The sequence below is a fragment of the Taudactylus pleione genome, unplaced genomic scaffold (genome assembly GCF_031769625.1).
Source record: "Taudactylus pleione unplaced genomic scaffold, aTauple2 ptg001123l, whole genome shotgun sequence".
Lineage (NCBI taxonomy): Eukaryota > Metazoa > Chordata > Amphibia > Anura > Myobatrachidae > Taudactylus > Taudactylus pleione.
In genome coordinates this window covers 6,579,079-6,601,853 of record NW_028285524.1, presented here as the reverse complement: position 1 = coordinate 6,601,853, position 22,775 = coordinate 6,579,079, and the positions used below count along the sequence as shown (strand labels likewise).

Here is a 22,775-nt window from a genome sequence, read left to right as displayed (position 1 = left end):
TTCCAGACTTCAGGTTGTAATTGCCTGCAAAGGATTTGCAACAAAGTATTAAAAAGTGAAAGTTAGATTTAGGATTGTTTAGTTTGTCCCATTACTTTTGGCCCCTTAAAAAGTGGGAGGCACATATAGAAACCGTTGTAATTCCTACACCGTTCACCTGATTTGGATGTAATTACCCTCAAATTAAATCTGAAAGTCTGCAGTTAAAGCACATCTTGTTTGTTTCATTTCAAAGCCATTGTGGTGGTGAATAGAGGCCAAAATATGAAAATTCTGTCAATGTCCCAATATTTATGCACCTGACTGTATATCCTTATTTTTACCATTACTAGTATAATAAAATTATATATTGCACTATGGCAGCCTTATTGGCACATTCCACATTCATGTCAAAGAATTGCAAACAAAATATACTTCACACTTTGTCACACTACATACAGCTTCAGTTCTTCATTCCTGCTTTTTTCCTTTATATTTATCTCAGTTAGACCACACACTACTTAACATACACAGATCATCAGCCTTGCACCCTGCCAGCACACATCCCGTCATCATATTACCTCATATGACATGGCTGTATAACTGCGTGGCAGCTTTCCTTATTCTCCTTGAAAATAATAAATGACATGTTCTTCTTTTCCCTGCTCCAGTTCCATCCATTTCTTCTAGAAAATCAGCCATGTCAACTGCATTAAAAGCATTTATCTCTATGGGCTCTATTTACTACAATCCGCATATTGAATGCGGATTGTAGTGTGATATTACCGAGTGAATTCGCATTGCGAATTCAGGCAATATCACAGGGATTTACTATAAATCCCTTGCAGGGACAGAGCTTGTGATAAAGCTCTGTCCCTGCGGATCCCATCCGCACTCTAGTCGCGGTATTTTCGGAAAAAATACCGCGACTAACAGCCCGCGCATGCGCCGACCCACCGTCGCTGCTACCCCCCACGATGCTAAGCCCCGCCCCCCATGATCGCGGACCCCCGCGATCCCCCCCTCCCTTCATTACACTTACCTGCATCCTCCTGGCCTCCGGTGATCTTCTCCGGGCTTCCCGATCAGGTGATCTCCCATACTGCACTGGGACCCGATCACCTGATGACCGGGCCGCAGTGCACTCTGGGAGACCAGCTGACCAGAGAGGAGCCATCACCGGAGGCCCGATCACCGGTCCCTGGATTTCGATAAGTAAAAAAAAAAATGTTTCAATTTTTTTTTTCTTTTTTTTACAGCAATCAGCTTGCGGTCTGTTTAGACCACACAGCTGATTACTGGTACCGGCTCCCGCCTCTGCTCTCCCCATTAGAGCAGAGTGGGAGCCCGGTAACCGGGGGAGACCCTGGATAACGCCACCTCCAGGTGGCGTTATTATCACAGGGCTTCCCCCGGTATTTTTTTACAATTTATTTTTAGTAACTCTGGTCGGATCACATTTCCCATTACAATTATGGGAAATGCGATCTGCTTTACTAAAAATAAGTGATACTGGGGGTTGGAGTAGAATTTTACTAATTCTACTCCAATTGCCCTGTAATAACTACAGGTGAAACTAAAATAATGTGAAAAGGGTGTGAAAACACCCTTTTTCACTTTATTTTAGTAAAAATAATGTTAATAAATAGAGCCCTATGTGTTATATCCGTATCCTTTTCTTTCACATGTGAATAATGGAGTCCCTGAAATCCCTTTTGCACATACAGTAGCTTTAGGATCATGAAGTCTTTATTGGACACTGCAGCTTAGGAAACGAGCTTTAGCTGCAGCACTATGCAATATGATGTCTGCAGGTAACAAGCTGCCATGTCATTAGTCACAGTAAAACATGTTCTCATCATTACGAATTTTAGAGCTGTACAAAGAATCTGAATTATGGGAACAAATAGTTAAAAAAATATAGATACAAATATAAGGTGTTGGGTAGAATTAAGCAAAGACAACATAAGAGACGACATTCCCTGAGAACCTTACATGGCTAGTGTCCAGTCTCTTGCTGAGAGCCAGATGGCAGCAAGGAAGATGTTATTTCCATCTTAAGGCCCCCATACACGGTGCGTAAAAGCAGCCAATCCGACAGATTGGTACGATTCGGCTGCTATATCGCACCATGTATGGCCATGATATCGTACAAAGAGCGCTCCCATGGGGTCGTACATCGCACCCCCTGATCTTTCTGCAGGATCAGTCGATCGGGGGATGCGATGATTTTTGAAATGTATTTCTTCCATTCACTTTACAATGAATTGTTCCATTATAGGTTCTACTTCATGACACTATGGAACAGGAAGAGATGAGGCGGTTTCCTGGTCCAGTACAGAGGTAATTGGGGGCAAAGGGGGCTTGCTTCCCACAATAATCCTGGATGGAAAACCTGCGTGCATGCAGCAACAAGACTAAAATATAGATTATAACAAGAACTGACTAGGATAGAATGGACAGCACAGACGGTGTAATGTTTAGCATTACCGCCTCACAGCAATGAGGTCATGGGTTCAATTCCCACTACGTCCCTAACTGTCTGGAGTTGTATATTCTTCCCGTGCTTGCGTGGGTTTCCTCCTACATTCCAAAAATATATTGTTAGGTTAATTGGTTTCCAACAAAAATTAACCCTAGTGTGTATGCGTGTGAGCATGTGGTAGGGAACAGGGCCGTAACTAGGGTAGTGCGACCTGTGCCATGGCACAGGGTACCGCAGGTTAGGGGGTGCTGTTCGGGCCTGTCAATTTTCTGTTTAGTATCATTCTTACTTGTAGCTTCCTCTTATTTTATCCCCAGCATCTCCTGGCTGCCCCAGGAGTACCCCTATCTCTTCCCTTGCTCTTCCCCATGAGGCCGTGGCCCTTTTTTGGGTGTGTTATCTCCTTATTTAAAAAATAGGGAGGGGCGCCAATGTTCTTTCTGGCACAGAGCACCAAAAAGTCTAGTTACGGGTCTGATAGGGAATATAGATTGTAAGCTCCACCTGGGCAGGGACTGATGTGAATGGCCAAATATTCTCTGTAAAAGCGCTGCGGAATATGTGTGCGCTAGATAAATAACTGGTAATAAACAAATAAATTAAATGTATATTATATTTACAGTTTAAATCTAAGAAAGGCAGTACATTGTACATTCTAGGGGGTAAATTTACTAAGAATCGAGTTTGGTCGAGTTGTGTTTTTTTAACCTCGCCAAAACTCGGGTGAGATTTTTTTTTTTGCAAATTTACTGTGAAGCGAGTTTAGCTGAAAGTGAGTTTTTCGATGGTGAAGCAAATCGAGATTTCTCACCCGAGTTGCAAGTGAAGATGAGATTTCTCGCCCGAGTTGCAAGTGAATATGACATTTCTCCCCCGAGTTGCAAGTAAAGATGAGATTACTCACCCGAGATTGCAGTGTTTTCTCTCTGCAAATCTCTCCCGAGCTAGCAGCCTGCACATACCAGTGAGACATGTGCTAGCTGCTTGTGTTGTACCTGTAAAAAATGTGTTTTTGTGTTTAAAAAAATTACGCAAGGTACCCTCCCCAAAAGACTAACCAGCCCCGGACTTGCCAGTCTGTCCTGGTTCTTAAATTTACAGGCGAAAAAATGTGTAGGGTTCCACTGTAAATTAAGAACTGTAAATTCCACTGTAAATTAAGAACCAGCACCAGGCAGCAGGGACAGAGCTGGCTTTAAATATACGTAGAAAAAAAAATTATGTGAGGTTCCACGTATATTTAAAACCAGCCCTGGACCCTTTCTAGCGGGGGGCTGATGCCACAGCCAGGGATGCCCTTTCACAGGGCACCCCAGCCGCAGCATCAGTCCTGACCGCTAGTCAGCCCAGGCCAGGGATGTTGAGTACCTCTTAAATAAAGGGCACCCCTGGTCTAGGCTTAGTCCGGGGCTATCCCCGCCACCCCTGGGAACGCCTCCGTCTGGAAGCCACGCCCCTGGCACGCCCACCAAAGGGTGTGTGCTGTCAGTCACCATCGACAGCACGCCCCCTTTGGTGTGAGACCCCGAGCGACGGCTACCCCGTCGCCCGCCGGGTCTCGCGCATGCGCACGACGGAGCTCCCTCCATCGTGCGCATGCGTATTAGGGCACCATTGACCCACTTGCGAGCGTCCTGCGCTCGCGAGCGGGTCTGAATCAGGCCCTCTGTATCAATCACACAGATGCATGTAGCATGGATCTCCCTGGTCCGAGTTACATGCATCTGTGTCAGGTCGTACATGCTGATTGGCTGAGAGCCGTGACAGACGGCTCTGTCAGCCAATCAGCTCTTTGCCCATTGAAGGCAAAGGGATTCTTAAAAATGACCGCTCGAGGCAAAACCTCAGGAGGATCGCAAGGTTTTGCTGCGATTAGGGATCCGGGGCAGGAGAAAAGATCTGAGGGGTGCCTCAGATCGCCGAAGTTTGGGTGGGTCCGGTTCTCAGGGAACCAGACCCGCTCATCTCTAATCTTAGCAGCGCCGTAACTAGACTTTTTGGTGCCCTGTGCCAGAGAGAGCATTGTTGCCCCCCCCGCCCCATTTTTAAATAGAGACATAAGATAGTGCAACTGTAAAAGGGCCAGGGAAGAGATAGGAGAGGCCAGGAGATGCAGCGGATAAAAGAAGAGGAAGCTACAAGTGACAATGATAATAAATAGGAAAGTTGACAGGCCGAAAAAGCGCCCCCTGCCCTGCGGTGCCCTGTGCCAAGGCACTGGTCGCACTACCCTAGTTAAGGCCCTGTATCTTAGTCTTGCACCCCTTTTATACCAGGAGTGGTGTAACAGGAAGGGAAAGTGTTTATTGAGCACAGTAAGGCCATATTCATGTAAGTGCCACCTGGAAAAGCAACCTAAGGAGATCTGGACGCATCCCCAAATACACCTTTTAGGAGACTTGCAGATACTGGAGACCTGTTGTAAAGATCCATTATTATGATGACACCTGCAGTAGTGTTTATTGATGGCTTCTGTATTGACAACTCATGCGTTACATCTATAGTATATCAAGTCACAGCCGTCTGGTCAAGATAATTTTTTGTCATTCCCATTTCGATCATTGCAAGATTTAGAATTTTTAATGTGGTAAACAACAGATGTGGGGATGTTTGTTTTTAATTACATTTTATATATTAATTGCAATTTTAACATTTTTAAATAACACTGAAGAAACTATTCTCTCTTGTGTATATGACACCTTATTACATTATATTGTGTACAAATACACTTTTCACTACTAACAGTGTCAAGCCACAGCTCTACGCAGGGGTGTATTCACCACTTGGCCAGAATGGCACTCGCTAGGGGAATGTTGGGTGGGGTTGGCGCTACCCGACAGTGCCACTTGTGGCCAGAGGGTAGAATCACATGGTAGTTCTGTCCAGGGCTGCCATCAAGGGAGGACTTCCGGGACTGGAGTCTAGTGCCTGGACAGAGAGGGGGGCCGCCCAGCGGCAGTGTGAGCCGGCCCAGGCTGATCCATGCGTCTGCTGGGCCAGCTGTACTGAAAGACTGGGGCTTGGGTTTAGATGCCAGGTTTCCATGAAGATCTCCGTTTCCATGGCCACTTTGAAATCTTAGCTCCACAGCCAACATGAATTCACGGCCTCTGCATCAACCTAGCTTGAGATATACAGATGTATTTACATGTGTTCTGGTATAATTAATGGATTGGAGATACTGATGCTCGGTATGTTATGTATTGTGGCACTGATGTGCAACATAATTATGTATTGTGGCATTGATATGCGGCATAATTATGTATTGTGGCACTGATGTGTGGCCGCCAGGTGGGGGATCCTACCATACTGCCCGATTAGCAGTGATCGCAGCATGGCAGACACTGGTTGAGAGTGCAGGGATGCAGAAGGCCCAGGAGGTCCCTCTGCCAATGGCGGATGCTAGAAGATCATCTTTCAGCATCCACCCAGTGTGCGTTTCTGACTGGACGCATTGTTTTGCAACCATCACAGGTAATGCACAGCATGTCTTGGCCAGGCAAGTGGTTAATAGTGGTTAGGTCTCCATTACTATTGCTATTATTATTCTATAGTTATTTATATAGTGCCACCAATTACACTGCAATTTACAGAGAATATTTGTCATTTACATCAGTCCCTACCCCATTGCAATCTTAATAGTCTAACACACTACACCCATACTAGAGTACATTTTTCTCAGCAGCAAATTCAACAAAAGTACAGTTATGTGTTTGGATAATGGGAAGAAACATAAAAACACAGACAGAACATAGGGACCCCAAACAGCTAGGGCCCTGATCGTGAATCAAACTCATTACCCCAGTGATTGGAGGAAACTATACTAACCACCATGCCACTGTAAAACCCATAATGGCAGCCTCCAGTTGCTGCAAGTTTAGTTTAAAGAAGAACAGTAGATGGTGTCCTCATCTCACATCTCAGTCTTATTTAAATAGTCAGCATTATTTGTTTTCTCAATGATTACAAGCCACTTTAAATGTTTGTAATACAGGTACCAATAGTAAATCCAAGATAATCCAAATAATAGTGTTGATGTATTAGGTAGTTGAAATATAGGGGTAAATGTAATAGCCTGCGACTGCAGGCATCGGCGAGTTCCCGGCGAATCAGGCCAATGCTTTAAAGTAGCAATAATTTAAAATGCAAAACCAACCTGTTTTTGTTTTTTAAATGACTGATCCTTTAAAACAGTAGGCAGACTTGCCGATGCCTGGCACCAGGGCCGGATTAAGGGGGGCGACAGGGGCAGTCGTCCCTGGGCCCCCACACACAGAGAGGCCCCCACCACTAGTGCACGCTGACGGAGCAACTTCCCATGCAACTATTGTTACCGAAGTGGGGGCGGAGCCATCACGCTAAGCCCTGCCCCATATGACCAGCGAATCGCGGGATTTCGGCATGAGGGAGCGGAGCCTAATGAAGGGAACAGCACCTGCATAAAATGTAAGTTTATATATACTGCTTTATTGTTTATATATGTGTATGTATGTGTTTATATATGTTGTGTATATGTGTTTTTGTGTATATATGTGTATGTATGTGTTTATGTGTATGTACAGTATGTGTATATATGTGTATGTATGTGTTTATGTGTATATATGTTGTGGATATATGTGTATGTATGTGTTTATGTATATATATGTTGTGTATATATATATATATATATATATATATGTGTTTATGTGTATGTGTGTATATATGTGTATGTATGTGTTTATGTGTATATATGGTGTGTATATGTATGTATGTGTTTTTGTATATATACAGTATGTGTGTGCATGTGTTTATGTGTATATATGGTGTGTATGTATGTGTTTATGTATATATACAGTATGTGTATGTATGTGTATATATGTGTTTGTGTTGTGTATATATGTGTATGTATGTGTTTATGTGTATATATGTTGTGTATATATGTGTATGTATTTGTATATATGTATGTATGTGTATATGTGTTTTGTTTATATGTATGTGTATATTTGTGTATGTATTAGGGGTGTGCACCGGCCACTTTTCGTGTTTTGGTTTTGGATCTGGATCTTTCTTCGTGTTTTGGATCTGGATTGGTTTTGCCAAAACCACCCTTCTGTGTTTTGGGTTCTGGGTTTTGTGTTTTGAATCTGTTTTTTGGGGGGGGAAAAAAGCATAAAAACAGCTAAAATCACAGAATTTGTGGGTTTTTCTGTTCCTATGCTATTATTAACCTCAATAAAATAAATGTTCACTCATTTCCAGTCTATTCTGAACAATATTAACCTCAATAACATTAATTTCCACTCATTTCCAGTCTATTCTGAACACCTCACAATTCACAATATTGAGGTAGCTATTTCTTGTACTAAGCAATTGACCCTCCAACAGTCCTTAGTGAGGAGGATGAAGTAGGACAGCAGTCATCCTGAAGCAAAGCGGATAACTGAGACCTTGACAGTTATGTTGGTGTTAGACGTGCGTCCGGTATCCACCATTAGTGCAGTGGGATTTAGACAATTGATGGAGGCAGTGTGACCCCGGTGGACAAGTGGAACAGGGCAGACTAAGGACTAAGACTGGGATGATGAATGATTCCCAGCAGCAACAGCAGCAGCGGCAGCAGTTGGCATAGCAATGCAGGATCCTCCAGAGGAATCCCGGAGAGAAGAGTCAGTCATGCCAGTGATATGGCCTGCAGCACTACTTCCGATCCTGACTGAGGAGGAAACTGACGAGGAGGGAGTTGACGGTGTGGTTTGCAGGCGCTTGGATACAACAGGAAAAAGGTATTTAGGTGTCCCTGGACTGCTTACTGTCTTAGCCACAGTTTCTGAACTTGACAGTAACTTTTTATGAACGCGCTGCAAGTGACGTGTAAGGGAGGATGCTCCTAGGTGGTTAACGTCCCTACCCCTACTTATTCCACCTCTACATATGGTACATATGGCAAGACAGTTGTTGTCCGGATTTGGATAGAAATATTGCCAGACCAAAGAGGCGGAATCTTTGGTCTTCTGCCCAGGCATGACCGTGATGGGCTTTTTCATCCCACGGACAACAACTGTCTCCCCTGGTGCCTGATTTAAACAAACCACCTCACCATCAGAATCCTCCTTGTCAACTTCCTCCTCAGTGCCAGTTACACCAATATCCTCATCTTGTTGTACTTCAACAGTGACATGAAGGTCAGACATCGCAACCGTCGCCACACTTGGACTCTCCATGGGGATTCGTGATATCATCTTAGATTTAGAATGCACAGTTCTTTGCTTTTTTGCACTTTGGGGGAGCACCCCTGATGGACAGGTCACCCCCTGGACAACACTACAGCACTCCTTTAGGACTACAGCCTTTATAGGACACTGCACAACATAGGACACAAGTCACAAACACAGAAAAATATATATTATTTTTTTTTGGAGCGCGCTTTGGGGGTTACACCACCCTTCAAAAGATGAGCCAGCCGGCCTTTGACTTATGACACAGGCGCATGCTTGGAGCTACTACTTTGTTGATGCACGTGCGGCTACAGCGCACACAAGTCACAAACACAGAAAAAAATATTTTTTTATTTTTTTTGGAGTGCACTTTGGGGGTTACAGCACCCTTTAACGGATGAGCCAGCCGGCCCCTGATTTATGACACAGGCGCACGATTGGTGCTACCTTGTTGATGCACGTGCGGCTACAGCGCACACAATTCACAAACACAGAAAAAAAATATTTTTTATTTTTTTGGAGTGCACTTTGGGGGTTACAGCACCCTTTAAAGGACAAGCCAGCCGGCCCATGATTTATGACACAGGTGCAAGCTTGGCGCTACTTTGTTAATGCACATGTGTCTACAGCGCACACAATTCACAAACACAGAAAAAAATATTTTTTTATTTTTTTCAGAGTGCATTTTGGGGGGTTACACCACCCTTTAACAGATGAGCCAGCCGGCCCTTGATTTATGACACAGGCGCATGCTTAGCGCTACTTTGTTGATGCATGTGCGGCTACAGCACACACAATTCACAAACACAGGAAAAATTATTGTTTTTTTGCACTTGGGGGGAGCACCCCTGATGGACAGATTACCCCCTGGACAACACTACAGCACCCCTTTAGGACTACAGCCTATATGTGACACTGCACAACACAGCCCAGCCAGCCCCTATAGACTTTGGAGGGGACACAGCCCCTATGGACAACAGCAGCACAACACAGCCCAGCCAGCCTCTATGGACTGAGTGGACACAGCCCCTATGGACAACAACAGCACAACACAGCCCAGCCAGCCCTAGCTCCCACCCTCCCTCTTCACTGTCCACAGCCAGAGTGAAAAATGGCGCCGGCGCGGGGACCTTTTATAGAACCCAAAACCCGCGAGACCCGACAGCGGGATGATGATGTTTTGCCTCGATTTCAGATCCAAGTCAGACGGGAAAACTGGAGCCTGACTTGTATGCGACTCGGATCGGGGGGGGGGTCCCCGTGGGGGTTCAGATTTCATAAATCTGAACCCGCTCATCCCAAGTATGTATGTGTATGTATGTTGTGTATATACAGTCAGGTGCATAAATATTGGGACATTGACAGAATTTTCAGATTTTGGCCTCTATTCACCACCACAATGGCTTTGAAATGAAACAAACAAGATGTGCTTTAACTGCTTTAAGGCGGTACACCTGTCAAACCGTAACGCAGGTGTCCTAAGGCGAGCTCAGGGAGGACAGAAACCTCCCGTGGAGCAGAAGGGCAATTTGAGGGTAATTACCCTCAAATTTAGATTCAGATTTAATATGAGGGTAATTACATCCAAATCAGGTGAATGGTGTAGGAATTACAATGGTTTCTATATATGCCTCCCACTTTTTAAGGGGCCAAAAGTAATGGGACAAACTAAACAATCCTAAATCTAACTTTCACTTTTTAATACTTTGTTGCAAATCCTTTGCAGGCAATTACAGCCTGAAGTCTGGAACGCATAGACATCACCAGACGCTGGGTTTCATCCCTGGTGATGCTCTGCCAGGCCTCTACTGCAAATGTCTTCAGTTCCTGCTTGTTCTTGGGGCATTTTCCCTTCAGTTTTGTCTTCATCAAGTGAAAAGCATGCTCAATCGGATTCAGGTCAGGGGATTGACTTGGCCATTGCATAACATTCCACTTTTTAGCCTTAAAAAATTCTTTGGTTGCTTTTGCAGTATGCTTCGGGTCATTGTCCATCTACACTGTGAAGCACCGTCCAATGATTTCTGAAGCATTTGACTGAATATGAGCATATATTGCCTGAAACACTTCAGAATTCATTCTGCTGCTTTTGTCAGCAGTCACATCATCAATAAATACAAGGGAACCAGTTCCATTGGCAGCCATACATGCCCACGCCATGACACTACCACCACCATGCTTCACTGATGAGGTGGTATGTTTTGGATCATGAGCAGTTCCTTTCCTTCTCCATACTCTTCTCTTCCCTTCACTCTGGTACAAGTTGATCTTTGTCTCATCTGTCCATAGGATGTTGTTCCAGAACTGTAATGGCTTTTTTAGATGTTATTTGGCAAACTCTAATCTGGTCTTTCTGTTTTGTGGCTCACCAATGGTTTACATCTTGTGGTGAACCCTCTATATTCACTCTTGTGAAGTCTTCTCTTGATTGTTGACTTTGACACATATACACCTACCTCCTGGAGAGTGTTCTAGATTTGGCCAACTGTTGTGAAGGGGTTTTTGTTCACCAGGGAAATAATTCTTCTGTCATCCACCACAATTGTTTTCCGTGGTCTTCCTGGTCTTTTGGTGTTGCTGAGCTCTCCGGTGCGTTCTTTCTTTTTAAGAGTGTTCCAAACAGTTGATTTGGTCACACCTAATGTTTTTTCTATCTCTCTGATGGGTTTGTGTTGATTTTTCAGCCTAATGATGGCTTGCTTCACTGATAGTGACAGCTCTTTGGATCTCATATTGAGAGTCGACAGCAACTGATTCCAAATGCAAATGTCACACCTAGAATCAACTCCAGACCTTTTACCTGCTTAATTGATAATGAAATAACGAGGGAATAGCCCACACCTGTCCATGAAATAGCTTTTCAGTTTATAGTCCTATTACTTTTGGCCCCTTAAAAAGTGGGAGGCACATATAGAAACCGTTGTAATTCCTACACCGTTCACCTGATTTGAATGTAATTACCCTCAAATTAAATCTGAAAGTCTGCAGTTAAAGCACATCTTGTTTGCTTCATTTCAAAGCCATTGTGGTGGTGAATAGAGGCCAAAATATGAAAATTCTGTCAATGTCCCAATATTTATACACCTGACTGTATGTGTTTTTGTGTATATATGTGTATTTATGTGTTTCTGTGTATATACAGTATGTGTATGTGGAGTCTGGACCCTGTTCCCGGATGGGGGCTGAGCTGCCGCTGAGCTGTGTTCTGAATGTAACAGCACAGTCAGCGCTATGGCAAAGCGCAGAGCAGCTACAGAGTCCCCTCATCAGCATCACATGACACATCATGTCCGTGTCGCTGATCACTGATGTTGGGCCTCAGTAGCCACTTTGCGCTCTATGCAGCAGCACTGACTGTGCTGCTGCATTCACAACACAGAGCCAGAAGTAATCAGGAGGGTTAGGGGTAGGCTCTGTGTGGCTTGGTGGGGGCCCCCACAATTTAGTTGCCCCAGGCCCCCACAAGCCTTAATCCGGCCCTGCCTGGCGCAGGCTATTACTTTTATGCCATAATGTTTTTGCAAAAACACTACTAACACAATAGTACAATGATAAATATAGAATGTAACAATTCAACTTTAATTTAATTAAAACTAACAAGTTGAAAATTCTGGATCTTAACTGTGCCTTTAATTGGCAGTCCAGCAATAGCAAGTATTTAGGAATTTATATAATTTATGAATGGGGCCCTTTTATCAAAACATTATTATCACTTGTGATATATATGGTTTGAACTCGCTGTGAGTTCAAACAAGGGGCCTCATTTACTAACAAGTTTTATCACCAAAACAAGTGATACATTTCACTGTGTATGATAAATGGTGCTCCAGCCAATCAGCTCCCAACTGTCATCTGTTAGAAAAATGACAGTTGGGGGCTGATTGGCTGGAGCACCATCTAGAAACTTCTCTAACACTTGCATGGTAATATTGTGATTAAGATTATAAGTAAAGTTTTTTGAGTTAAACATATCCTCATTTATCTTTTCTTTTTACCGAAACACTCATATTGGGGTTCTAGTTTAACCATTTATATATGAACACTTTAGCTCTAGACAATCTCCCCCTTCCTTTACAACCCTTAGCATTGCTTACACCAATGAAATTTCAGGCGCAAATTGTCACCTCCGCAATACCTTTCATATGATTATTAAAGATTTGGGTATCCTTTTCGACATATTTGCTGCCCAAACTTAGAGAGCGCAAGGTAATCTATCCTTTAAATACATCATACACAGTGAAATTTATTACTCGTTTTGGTGATAAAACTTGTCAGTAAATGGAGACCAAAGTTTGGTAGACGTTCATCATGCCTCCTGCCCTAAACAATCACTTCAGAAAAACCGCTGCTTCTACGAAATCAGGGCCTGATTTATTACATATCGCAACTGTAGCAGCGTGCGCTGTTGGACGTTTGTTGTGTACTGCGCATGCACATGCATCACAGTGCAAGTGCACAAAGGCAACACCGTGACTACGCAGAGCAGAGTAAGCCATCTTAGAGTGAATGACAGGTAGTCAGCGTTTGGGGGTGGTGACGAGGGAGTGGTTGGAAAAACGCAGACGTGCCTGTCCATTTGAACTCCGTTAGATGGGCGTGTATAAATTAGCCACTGCAACGTCATACACAGCTTACTTACTGCGTGCGATCAGGTTAGCAATTTCTGAGTGAGGTCAGAGCTGCTGTAATTGTGCGTGATGGGCCGATGGCACTTGATGTTTCCGATGTGTACACAGGACTGCAAGGTATTATGGATGTGAGATAGCGGTAGTGGGAGGCAATGGCCTTCTCTATGCTGGCAGTGCAACGGCATTGCGATAGCATTCATTAGCATATTTTCACAGCAGACCTGCGTGTGATTACGGAGCAGCGATAGCAATAGCGATCCGTAATGAATCAGGCCCTCAGTTTTTCAGAAGTGAAAGACTTATCTCCAGCTCCTCTGGTCTTCCTGTAGTCTTCACAGCCTGTCTTCAAGCTGTGCATGCGCAGCATAAAGACAGGATGCAAAGATTCTCGCAAGATCAGAGGAGCTGAGAGGGACTGACCGAGCGCTGACACCCACCGCTGGCGTGAAGACTCCTTTCATGCAGCAATGAGTGCAGTGGAGCCAGGAGGAGGGACAGGGGGAGCTAGCAGCTGCAGACAGCCAGAACACAGCAGAGAGGGATCTGAAAAGATCCCTCTACAGCACAAGCTGCCGTGTGAGTACTATCGGGAGCTATATACAGTATGCCATCTGAGGAAGTTGATGAATACACTAATTTCTACATCCCCATACTAAAGTATGGGGAGTGTGGAAATTAACACAGTTGGACTGTAACCAAGAGATACCAGTGATATTTCCTGTGTTACATGTTACATTAATAGCAGTGATACTTTAAATTGAGTTAAATAGGTAAAAAGTGTGCTAAAAACTTAGTTTAGTTATGATGAATAGTTTCCTGAATCTCTAAATCAAGCGACCTTCTCTCCTCTACTTCTCTCAATTAGGAGAGACTTGGACTACTGGGGGTTTATGAAATAGGTTGCAAGCTGCAGCCAGTGTGGGAACTCCTGCAAGTCTTCCGGTATTTTTAAAGCTGCAATAATTTTAAAGGCCAAACCAACAAAGTAAGGGAAGACTCGCAGGAGTTCCTGCAGTGGCTGCAGCTCGCAACCTATTACATAAGCCCCTTGGAATCAGATACCCTTCTACTAGATTAGCCACATTACATCTATATGAGTAACCCGCCTAGTGTATTGTAGTTCTTTCAACTCTTACCTTTCAAATCCAGTTAAGACCTATAACATAGTGTAGCCAGTTGCATTCTCCTCCTGGGTCAAAGGTGTGGGTGGACATTGAGAAATTTGACCTCTCCCCTTATGTCTTTAGTAACGCCCTAAACTGAGGTCTGCTCATCCTATAATAATGGTTACATTGCTGATCCTATAGTAAACCTCTCGGTGTCCGGCTTGAATAATGACAATAAAAAGGTTGACACCAAATGGTCGACAAGGACAGAAGGTCGACAGGTACAAAAGGTTGACTGACAAATGGTTGGCAGTGTAAAAGGTCGAAAGGATTAAAAGGTCGACTGTTTCAGATTGCGACACACAGATGGTCGAAACAAAACATTTTGCTGTCACCTGTTTTTTTGTTTTTTTCAACATTTTTAAGGTTAGGGTTAGGCACTTGGAGAAGGGTTAGGTTTAGGCTGCCGGAGGGGACGGGTAGGCTAGGTTTAGGTTTAGGCACCAGTGGGAGGGTTAGGATTAGGGTTAAATCACACAAAAAATGTCGACTATTGAACCTGTTGACCTTTTGTACCTGTCGACCATTTGGTGTCAACTATTGACTGTCAACCATTTTAATTTTCAATCTTTTATGCCACACCCAAGCCTCTTACTGTGTCCATTTAAGCCCGCAGCAAAAAAAATATATAATTTAGTCTCCACCCTTCTGAATCTATTGTGGGGTGTTCGCAACTTCCCTGTAAATCACCACAACCACCAGCCTTTTCAATGGTTGACAAGTTTGCTTGGCAAATTTGCCAAATGGAATTCATAAGTAATTTTCTTAGACATTTCTCTGTCTCAATTCATAAATCCAGAGAATCCTCCCTCCCCAGGTACTGTAGCTTTCAGACTTCTCTAATTTGCTACTAACCTCTGTTCTTGTCCCTGCCAACAGGATTCCCTCTCCTGGCCTCCCCACCCTCTTTCCTCTCCATTTCAGCTTCCGTTATCCAACTTAACTCTTCTCCCTATACCTTTCTCATCTCTTTCTGCAAGGTTTACACAATGCAGGCATCAAAGCAGTTCTTATTATACTGTAGAATCAATTGCTATCATATACACGCATCATTGTTCTTGATTCATAGATTAGTACAAATCTACTTGTCCTATCTCAGATATATAATATGTCTTCCATAAATATGTATCTTGTTCCTGATTCCTTTAATAAACAGTCATTTAAAAAAAATGTAAATGGCAGAGAATTAATTAAGTAATTGTTGCTTGGTTTACACACAGTAATATGAGTAAATAACAGAAAACAACTTCGCTGTCTGTTTCTTTCCCCTTTTTGTATTATATCATCATTATCATCATCTCCTTATAACAGCTCTTTGCGTGTATCCAATACTCTGACCATAACACATTTCTGACAGTGGAATTTTGGCACAAAACCCTGTTAGTTTAAGCACATTTATTCCGTAAATAATTAAAACGAGAATTAGAATTAGAAACAAAAACCATAACGAAGAAACAAATTTGCAGCGTGAGGTTGTGAATATCCTCTAATTGCATTTACCTCTAGTCAGAATCAATAGCAACAAAACATCAACAGCCTAAAAAGATTAGCAGCAAAATAAAAAGACAGTTTAAGTCTAGCCATAACAGCAGCAGTGCACAAACACTATAAAAATAAAATTACCTCCACCATATTTCACAAATGCAATTAATTGCAACATATTGTAACATCAGATGTGTTGAACGGAGTATGGATTTATATGACTTGACTATGTGGGGTAAATTCACTAAGATTCGTGTTGATCCTAGATTGCTATCTCGGGTGAAAATAAAACTTTTTGGCAAATCAGGAATTTGCTATCATTAAAGTTGGGTGATTTGTTCATCTTTTGGGGTTCAAATCGAGTGATTTAATGCCGCAAATTCGGCCATTTTTTTTTCAATAGAAATTAATTCACCATCAGCTCAAATCGGAAGTACTTTTAATTTTTTTCTGCCTAAATCGGGAATTTATTCTTTTTGCTATATTCGGCCGTTTTAAAGCCAAATCGGGGAGTCAATAAAAGTTTCAAATGCACCACCTCCTGATCTGCGAGTTGTCATCAAACATACACAAATCAGTGGGGTTGATTTTTGGAAAAAATTGACAGGGGTTCCACCCTCAAGAGGCTAACCAGTCCCGAACTGGTCAGCCAGTCCTGGTTCCTAAAATTGTGGGGAACAAAACGTGTAGGGTTCCACTGTAATTTAGGAACCAGCACCTGGCTGCAGGGCCAGTGCTGGTTTAAATATAGGGGAAAAAAAATTTGCGCAGGGGTCCCCCTATATTTAAAATCAGCACCGAACCCAAACCGACAGGGGTGTAATGCCACTGCCAGGACACCCTATTACCGGGTCAAACAAGGCCAAAGCATTCTCACCCCAAGCCGGTCAGGCCAAGCCGGTGATCTCAGGGGAGGTGGGGACCCCCCAGAAAGGGGCTCTTCCCCGCACCCCTGGAGCGGTGGGTACGGGGGTAATAAAGTGTTAAATAGTTTTAAACTATTGTATTTCACAATGGAACTACAGGTGCCAGCATGCCTGCCCTATGGCACTTGTGGAACTACAAGTGCCAGCAAGTGACCGACAACTATACCCCCACTGTAAAATAAATAGTTAAAAAAAGACTACACACACTGTATATAGTACAAGTTTATTACACACATACCTCAATCACACATACTTACCTGTACCAGCCAGTTGGTCCACTAGTCCAATGTAGAAATCTGTGTGGAATGACCTGTAAAAAAACCCTATACTCACCTACATCCTGGCGCTGCTCTCCGTAGCATCCAGGGTCTTGACAAAACAACAAACTGACTTACCTGAACCATGCCGAACACGTGTAAGTATATTCTGTTACATATACTTCCACCTCGCAAAATGACAGATGAGCAAAATCATCTGTTATTTCTCATGGGCCGCTAGCATGTCAGCGGCCACTTTACATGTAGTGGCCGCTCATTGGCTGGTCCCACATGGGACCCAGCCAATGAGCGGCCACTACATGTCAAGCGGCCGCTGATTGGCTAGCGACCCTTGAGAAATAACAGATGATTTTGCTCATCTGTCATTTTGCGAGGTGGAAGTATACTGTATGTAACAGCATATACTTACACATGTTTGGCATGGTTCGGGTAATTCGGTTTGTTGTTTCGCCAGGATGTAGGTGAGTATAGGATCTTTTTTCAGGTCATTTCACATGGATTTCTACATTGGACAAGTGGTCCGACCGACTGGTACAGTTAAGTATGTGTGATTGAAGTATGTGTGTAATAAATTTGTACTAAGGGCCTGATTCAGAACCACTCCATCGTGCGCATGCGCGATACCTGGATAGCGACAGGCAAACCATCGATCCGGGTCTCGTACCGAAGGGGGCGTGCTGTCGATGTTGAGTGACAGCACGCAACCTTTGCTGGGCGAGCCGGGGGCGTGGCTCCCCAGACGGAGGCGTTCCCATACCACAAGGGTCTCGTCGCAAGCCCGATCGCTCAAATACACCATCAAACAAAACAATCCTGAAAAAAACGTGAGCTTGGTAAATTCCCAATTTTTTTAAGTGAAAAAAACAGCCGTTTTTGATCGATCCTGTCCGAATTGAAAATGGGACAAATTGAGACCAACACGAATCTTAGTAAATTTACCCCTGTGAGTTTAAAGGCAAAAAATCCACTGTGGTGGTGTGTGTGCCTCGATATGTGGAGATGCGGTTAGATTTCCGTAAAGTGCATTAGTGTAAGGAGAAAGGTGGTCTGGGGACCAATAGAAGATATTAAATGAAGTGACAGTATTTGATTTTACGAAGAGAGATTACTGAAATGCGATAAAGGCACGAGAGAGCTCTGAGCTGGCAGAGATAAGACATTATCCTCTACATGTAATATATGATGCAATAGCAATTGCCCTTTGGGGAAAAAAATCAAAAAGTTCCACATTGTACAGATGTGTCCTCATACACCTACAGTATAATTTTTGCACCATACAGTATGGCGTGAGCCACCTGGCACAATTACTGTGTCGTATTCTTTTTCCTCAGTTTGGTACTTTTACCTAAAGTTTACGTCTTAGGGCCTAATTCAGCATTCACTGCTGAATGCAGAATCCCGATGGTTCAGCAGCAGACTGTCAGTGATTGACAGTCTGCTGCTGTTTCAGGGCCGAGAGAGGGAGGTGACGGCCTCCTTTTCCCAAAACAAAGGCATGTCACCGCCATTGAGGGAGAGTGGAGAGGCCAGGATCTCAGTTGGTTGACTTTAACATCTGCGATGGACGGCTTGCGTAACCCCATGGTCACTCAGCCAGCCAATGGACATGCAGTTGATCCAATGCTGCGACCTAGGACCTCGGATCAGTAATGCATGCAGGAGGCATGATGCCTCCTGCTCCATTACCATATTACAGCTATCGCAGCTGCTAACATGTTAGCAGCTGCGATAGCAACTCCGTCTGTGGCTGAATCACTCCGTTAATTTACATATAGGGCCTGATTTACAGGTGCACGCAGTGTTGATGCCGCACGCAAGCGGCCAGTGTTTTCAGTTTGCACATGCATCCCGATGGTTACTACTAGGAGCTGCAGAACGAATCTGGACACAGAGAGAGGCAATTTTGGTTGACGTTTCTGGGTAACAGGCAGGTGGTTAGCCAGATGTGGACGTATCGCGGGTGTGTTACAGTCAGCAACTGCGTTTTAAAATGCTGTTGCACTGACGCAGGCAGTCATGTTCATATGGATAATCTGCACCTCCAAAGGGCTGGTGCGAAGTTCGATGGTGCAACCAATATATCCCAAGGCGTGTCTTAATAGGCACAGCCATGGATTAGCACCACAGGCGGCAGGCGGCTATGTATGCATAGCATAGGCTGCGGTATCAGTATAAAGACACAGTCATTTTGCTGCAAAAGACGCAGTTGTGCCTGCAGTAGCTGCACCTCTGAATCAGGCCCATAGTGTACTTGGTACTTAGAATTAGTTTTTTTGTCTCAATGGAATTAGAAGGGGTGGCTTGTTGTTAGTACCCCAGGTATGCCATTGTTGGAGGTAATGTATGGATCTTGATCATTTATTTCTTAGTCATCATCGATGTTTTGCTAGTTTCTATTACAATGTAAACAGTAATTGTCCAATTTCTGTTAATGGCCTGGTCTGGTGTCACGTGCTGGGTTGTCACTGATTTGCTTTCTATGTGGATGATCCTTATTATCTTGTATACCTTAGTATTATCTCATTCAATCAGGGTATGAGATTCTCACATGGAATGTTTGTGGCCCTAATAATAGGGTATAGCGGCCCCTATACTGGATCAGTATAACTGATGTGATTTTTTTTCATGGAAACACATTTGGTTGGAGACATTTATTTATTATTTATTTATTTATTAACAGAACTATTATTCAGCAGCACTTTACAAGGCTTTATGAGGCAGTAATGTTAACCATTGCACCATCTGTGCTGCCCAACAAGACCCTTTTCCTCAAGAGACAATGGACTGGAAGGGTTTACTATGCCACCCATACTTAATGTTCAAAGAAGTTAATCATTTTTATTCTTAACTTCATAAGTATGTCTGTTTTGTATTGAAGTTTTCCCCCTGAAATGTCAGCCTAGGTGACTTTTATAATGTCCTTTATAAAACCTTTGATCGCTGAAACTAGAACCCGGTTGATGGCTTACAGAGAGCTCTGGGGTATGCATGTACTGTGGCAGAACTCGGCGTGGTAAATATCTGGAGACTTAGACATTCACATCTAAAGCAATTCTCATGCTGCTCCGCGCTATTGACTCCCGAAGCTATTCAAAACACCGCACTGTTTGGGCGCACTAAGGATTTCTTCTCACACCCCCCTGGGGATGCGAAGAGAAATCCGACCAAAGTGCCGTGTGCACGGCTGTTTTTCTGCATAGCTCAGCGCTAACAGCCGCGCGCCCAGCACTTTGGTCAGAGAATACCGGTTACTGCGCCTTAACACCCTTGTTAAGGCGCGATGACCGCGATATCTGTCATTCTCCGACCACACAACGCACTGATTTGAATAGCTCTGGGAGCTCGCTCCCGGCGCTATTCAATTCGCGTTGAATTGAATCGCTCCCCCATACTTTCTATTCCTTTCTCAGATTGATCTAGCCCTTGTCTCCAACATTATTAAGGCATAATACAAATGTAGGGGTATCTCAGATCAGTCCACGCTGGTTCTGACTACTGATTTAAACATACAGAGAGCAGGCCCTCGGGAAATCCCATTCTGACTCATGCAAATGGGGCAGGATCAGACCTGATGGCATATTGGAAGAGGGATTTTGTAGACAATATGCACTCATTCCCATTATCTGTCCTGTGTGATAACTTTTTTGCTTGCCTCCAAGGCACTTTAATTAGTAGACTTGCTGAATTGAAGGCTTTTTCAGGGCGCATGAAAGCTACATCCTTTCACAAATGAAAGGCTCCTGGGTTAGATGGGCTGACCATAAAACTTAATAAGAAATATGCTACATTGTACAGTATGTACCCAAGCTCCTTAAGACTTTCAACAGAGTGCCACCTTCCATATCAGAGACCCAAATAAAAGTGTTAATGAGACCTAGTAAAGATCCCCTTGTCCTAGACTCTTATCATTCTATCAGGGGTATTCAGGGGGTCATTCAGACCCGGTCGTTAGCGCCGATGCGCTCGGACCGGGTTGATGGCCCCCCACAGAGCATGCGCACGACGGCGCCGTCGTGTGCATGCGTGAGACCTGCTACGACCGACAGCGCCGGTCGTAGCGGGTCTCGATCCAAAGGGGGCGAGCTGTCGATGTTGATTGACAGCTCGCCCCGTTTGGAAGGCGGGCCGGGGGGGGTGGCAGCCCAAACGGAGGCGTTCCCATGGGAACGCCTCCGTTTGGGGGCGGCCCCACTGACATCACTAGTGATGTCAGTGGAGAGCTTCCAGCTTAGACAGAGCCAGAAGCTTTCCGGGGCTTACGACAAGGGAGACCCTACCCTAGGGTCTCGTCGTAAGCCCCGATGGTCACGATGGTCTCTGACCATCGCGACCATCACCGGAGCGGTCGTTAGAGCTGTGGGTGTTAACCCACAGCCTAACGACCGCAACAGAGCCGGCCGGTCAGGATGCAAGTGGCCGCCCAGTTTCTGAGCGACCGCTTGCATCCTCCGACCGCCTCTGAATGAGGCCCTCAATTTGGAGCGAAAATCAATTATCCCCGTATTCAATTTCAAAGACTTTTTGCAGGTTCGAAAAGTCTTTGAAAAAAAACGGGGATAACTTTTCACTACTGAATAGGTGGAGAAAAAAGTGCAGAATTGGCGTTTAGGGGTGCAGGCTTAAAAAAATTATTTAAAAATTGGGGTGAAAAAAAAAATGGAAAAAAGTGTTTAAAAATAGGGAAATAGGTTCAGGGCTATTCTGCAAGTATGCGGCAGGTGTTTTCTAGAATAGGCTATTAGCGGCAGGTGCATTTTTGCAGAATTTTTTAAAAATTACTTTAGGGACATAAAAATATGCTAGTACCCATTTTCATGCACCCCAAATTTGATGGGACCACTTAAAAAAACGAAAAAAATAACCTAAGTGCTCTTCTGCATCACTTCTTCAATGTCGGAAAAAAAACACCTGCTGCGGCTATTTAAAACCCCGACTTTCATTTGCAGGCTAAAACGTGGGTACCCATAGTGATCCCCCATGTTTTGACAGCTTTAGGGGGGTCCTACAATTTATGCCAGGTAAATACCGTTTTTTTTCGCCAATTCTATTTTGCCGGCTCCCGTTTTCGTAGCTTTTTAATTGAATACGGGGATAAAGCGGGCGTGCCCAATACTTTATCCCAGGAAAATCAGCGATGTGGAGCTAAAAGTCCAGCATGGACTTTTCGCTCCAAATTGAATACCCCTGTATATCTCTACTATCTACTGACATTAAGGTGTTAGACCAAATTCTTGTGATTTTCCTTGAAGTTATCACGACCATAATGAAAACAGATCAGATTTGTTCCACACCTGGGCCTTCTACGGCGGTAAATCTTAGATGGATGTATACTCTCCTTCAAGTGACATGTGAGGAAGAGGCAGTGGTAATTTCCATAGATGCTGCTAAAGTGTTTGACTGCCTGGTTTGGCCCTTTCTCAAGACGACCATGGAAAGGTTTGGGGTGGACTGAGTAAAGATACTGTATTCAATGCTTATGAACTGAACCTAAGTTAATGGTTAAATATACATCCCCTTTGAGCATCATAGGGGTGTCATTTGTCATCTGCTCTCTTTGCAATGGCAATTGAGCAACTGGTCTGTAGGATTAGCAAATATTTTGTATTAATGGTCTGCACCTAGGGCATCACACTCCTC

The 22,775-nt window shown here is 44.0% G+C and overlaps 1 protein-coding gene across 1 annotated transcript in view; it reads left to right on the top strand.

Moving 5' to 3' along the window:
- Nucleotides 1-22,775, top strand: part of SEC16B (SEC16 homolog B, endoplasmic reticulum export factor) — a 222,747-nt gene that overhangs the window by 26,683 nt on the left and 173,289 nt on the right. Inside the window, exon 8 of the mRNA XM_088461883.1 lies at nt 2,261-2,322. Within this exon, the coding sequence (XP_088318009.1) occupies nt 2,261-2,322 (62 nt within the window). The remainder of the gene's footprint in view (nt 1-2,260; nt 2,323-22,775) is intronic.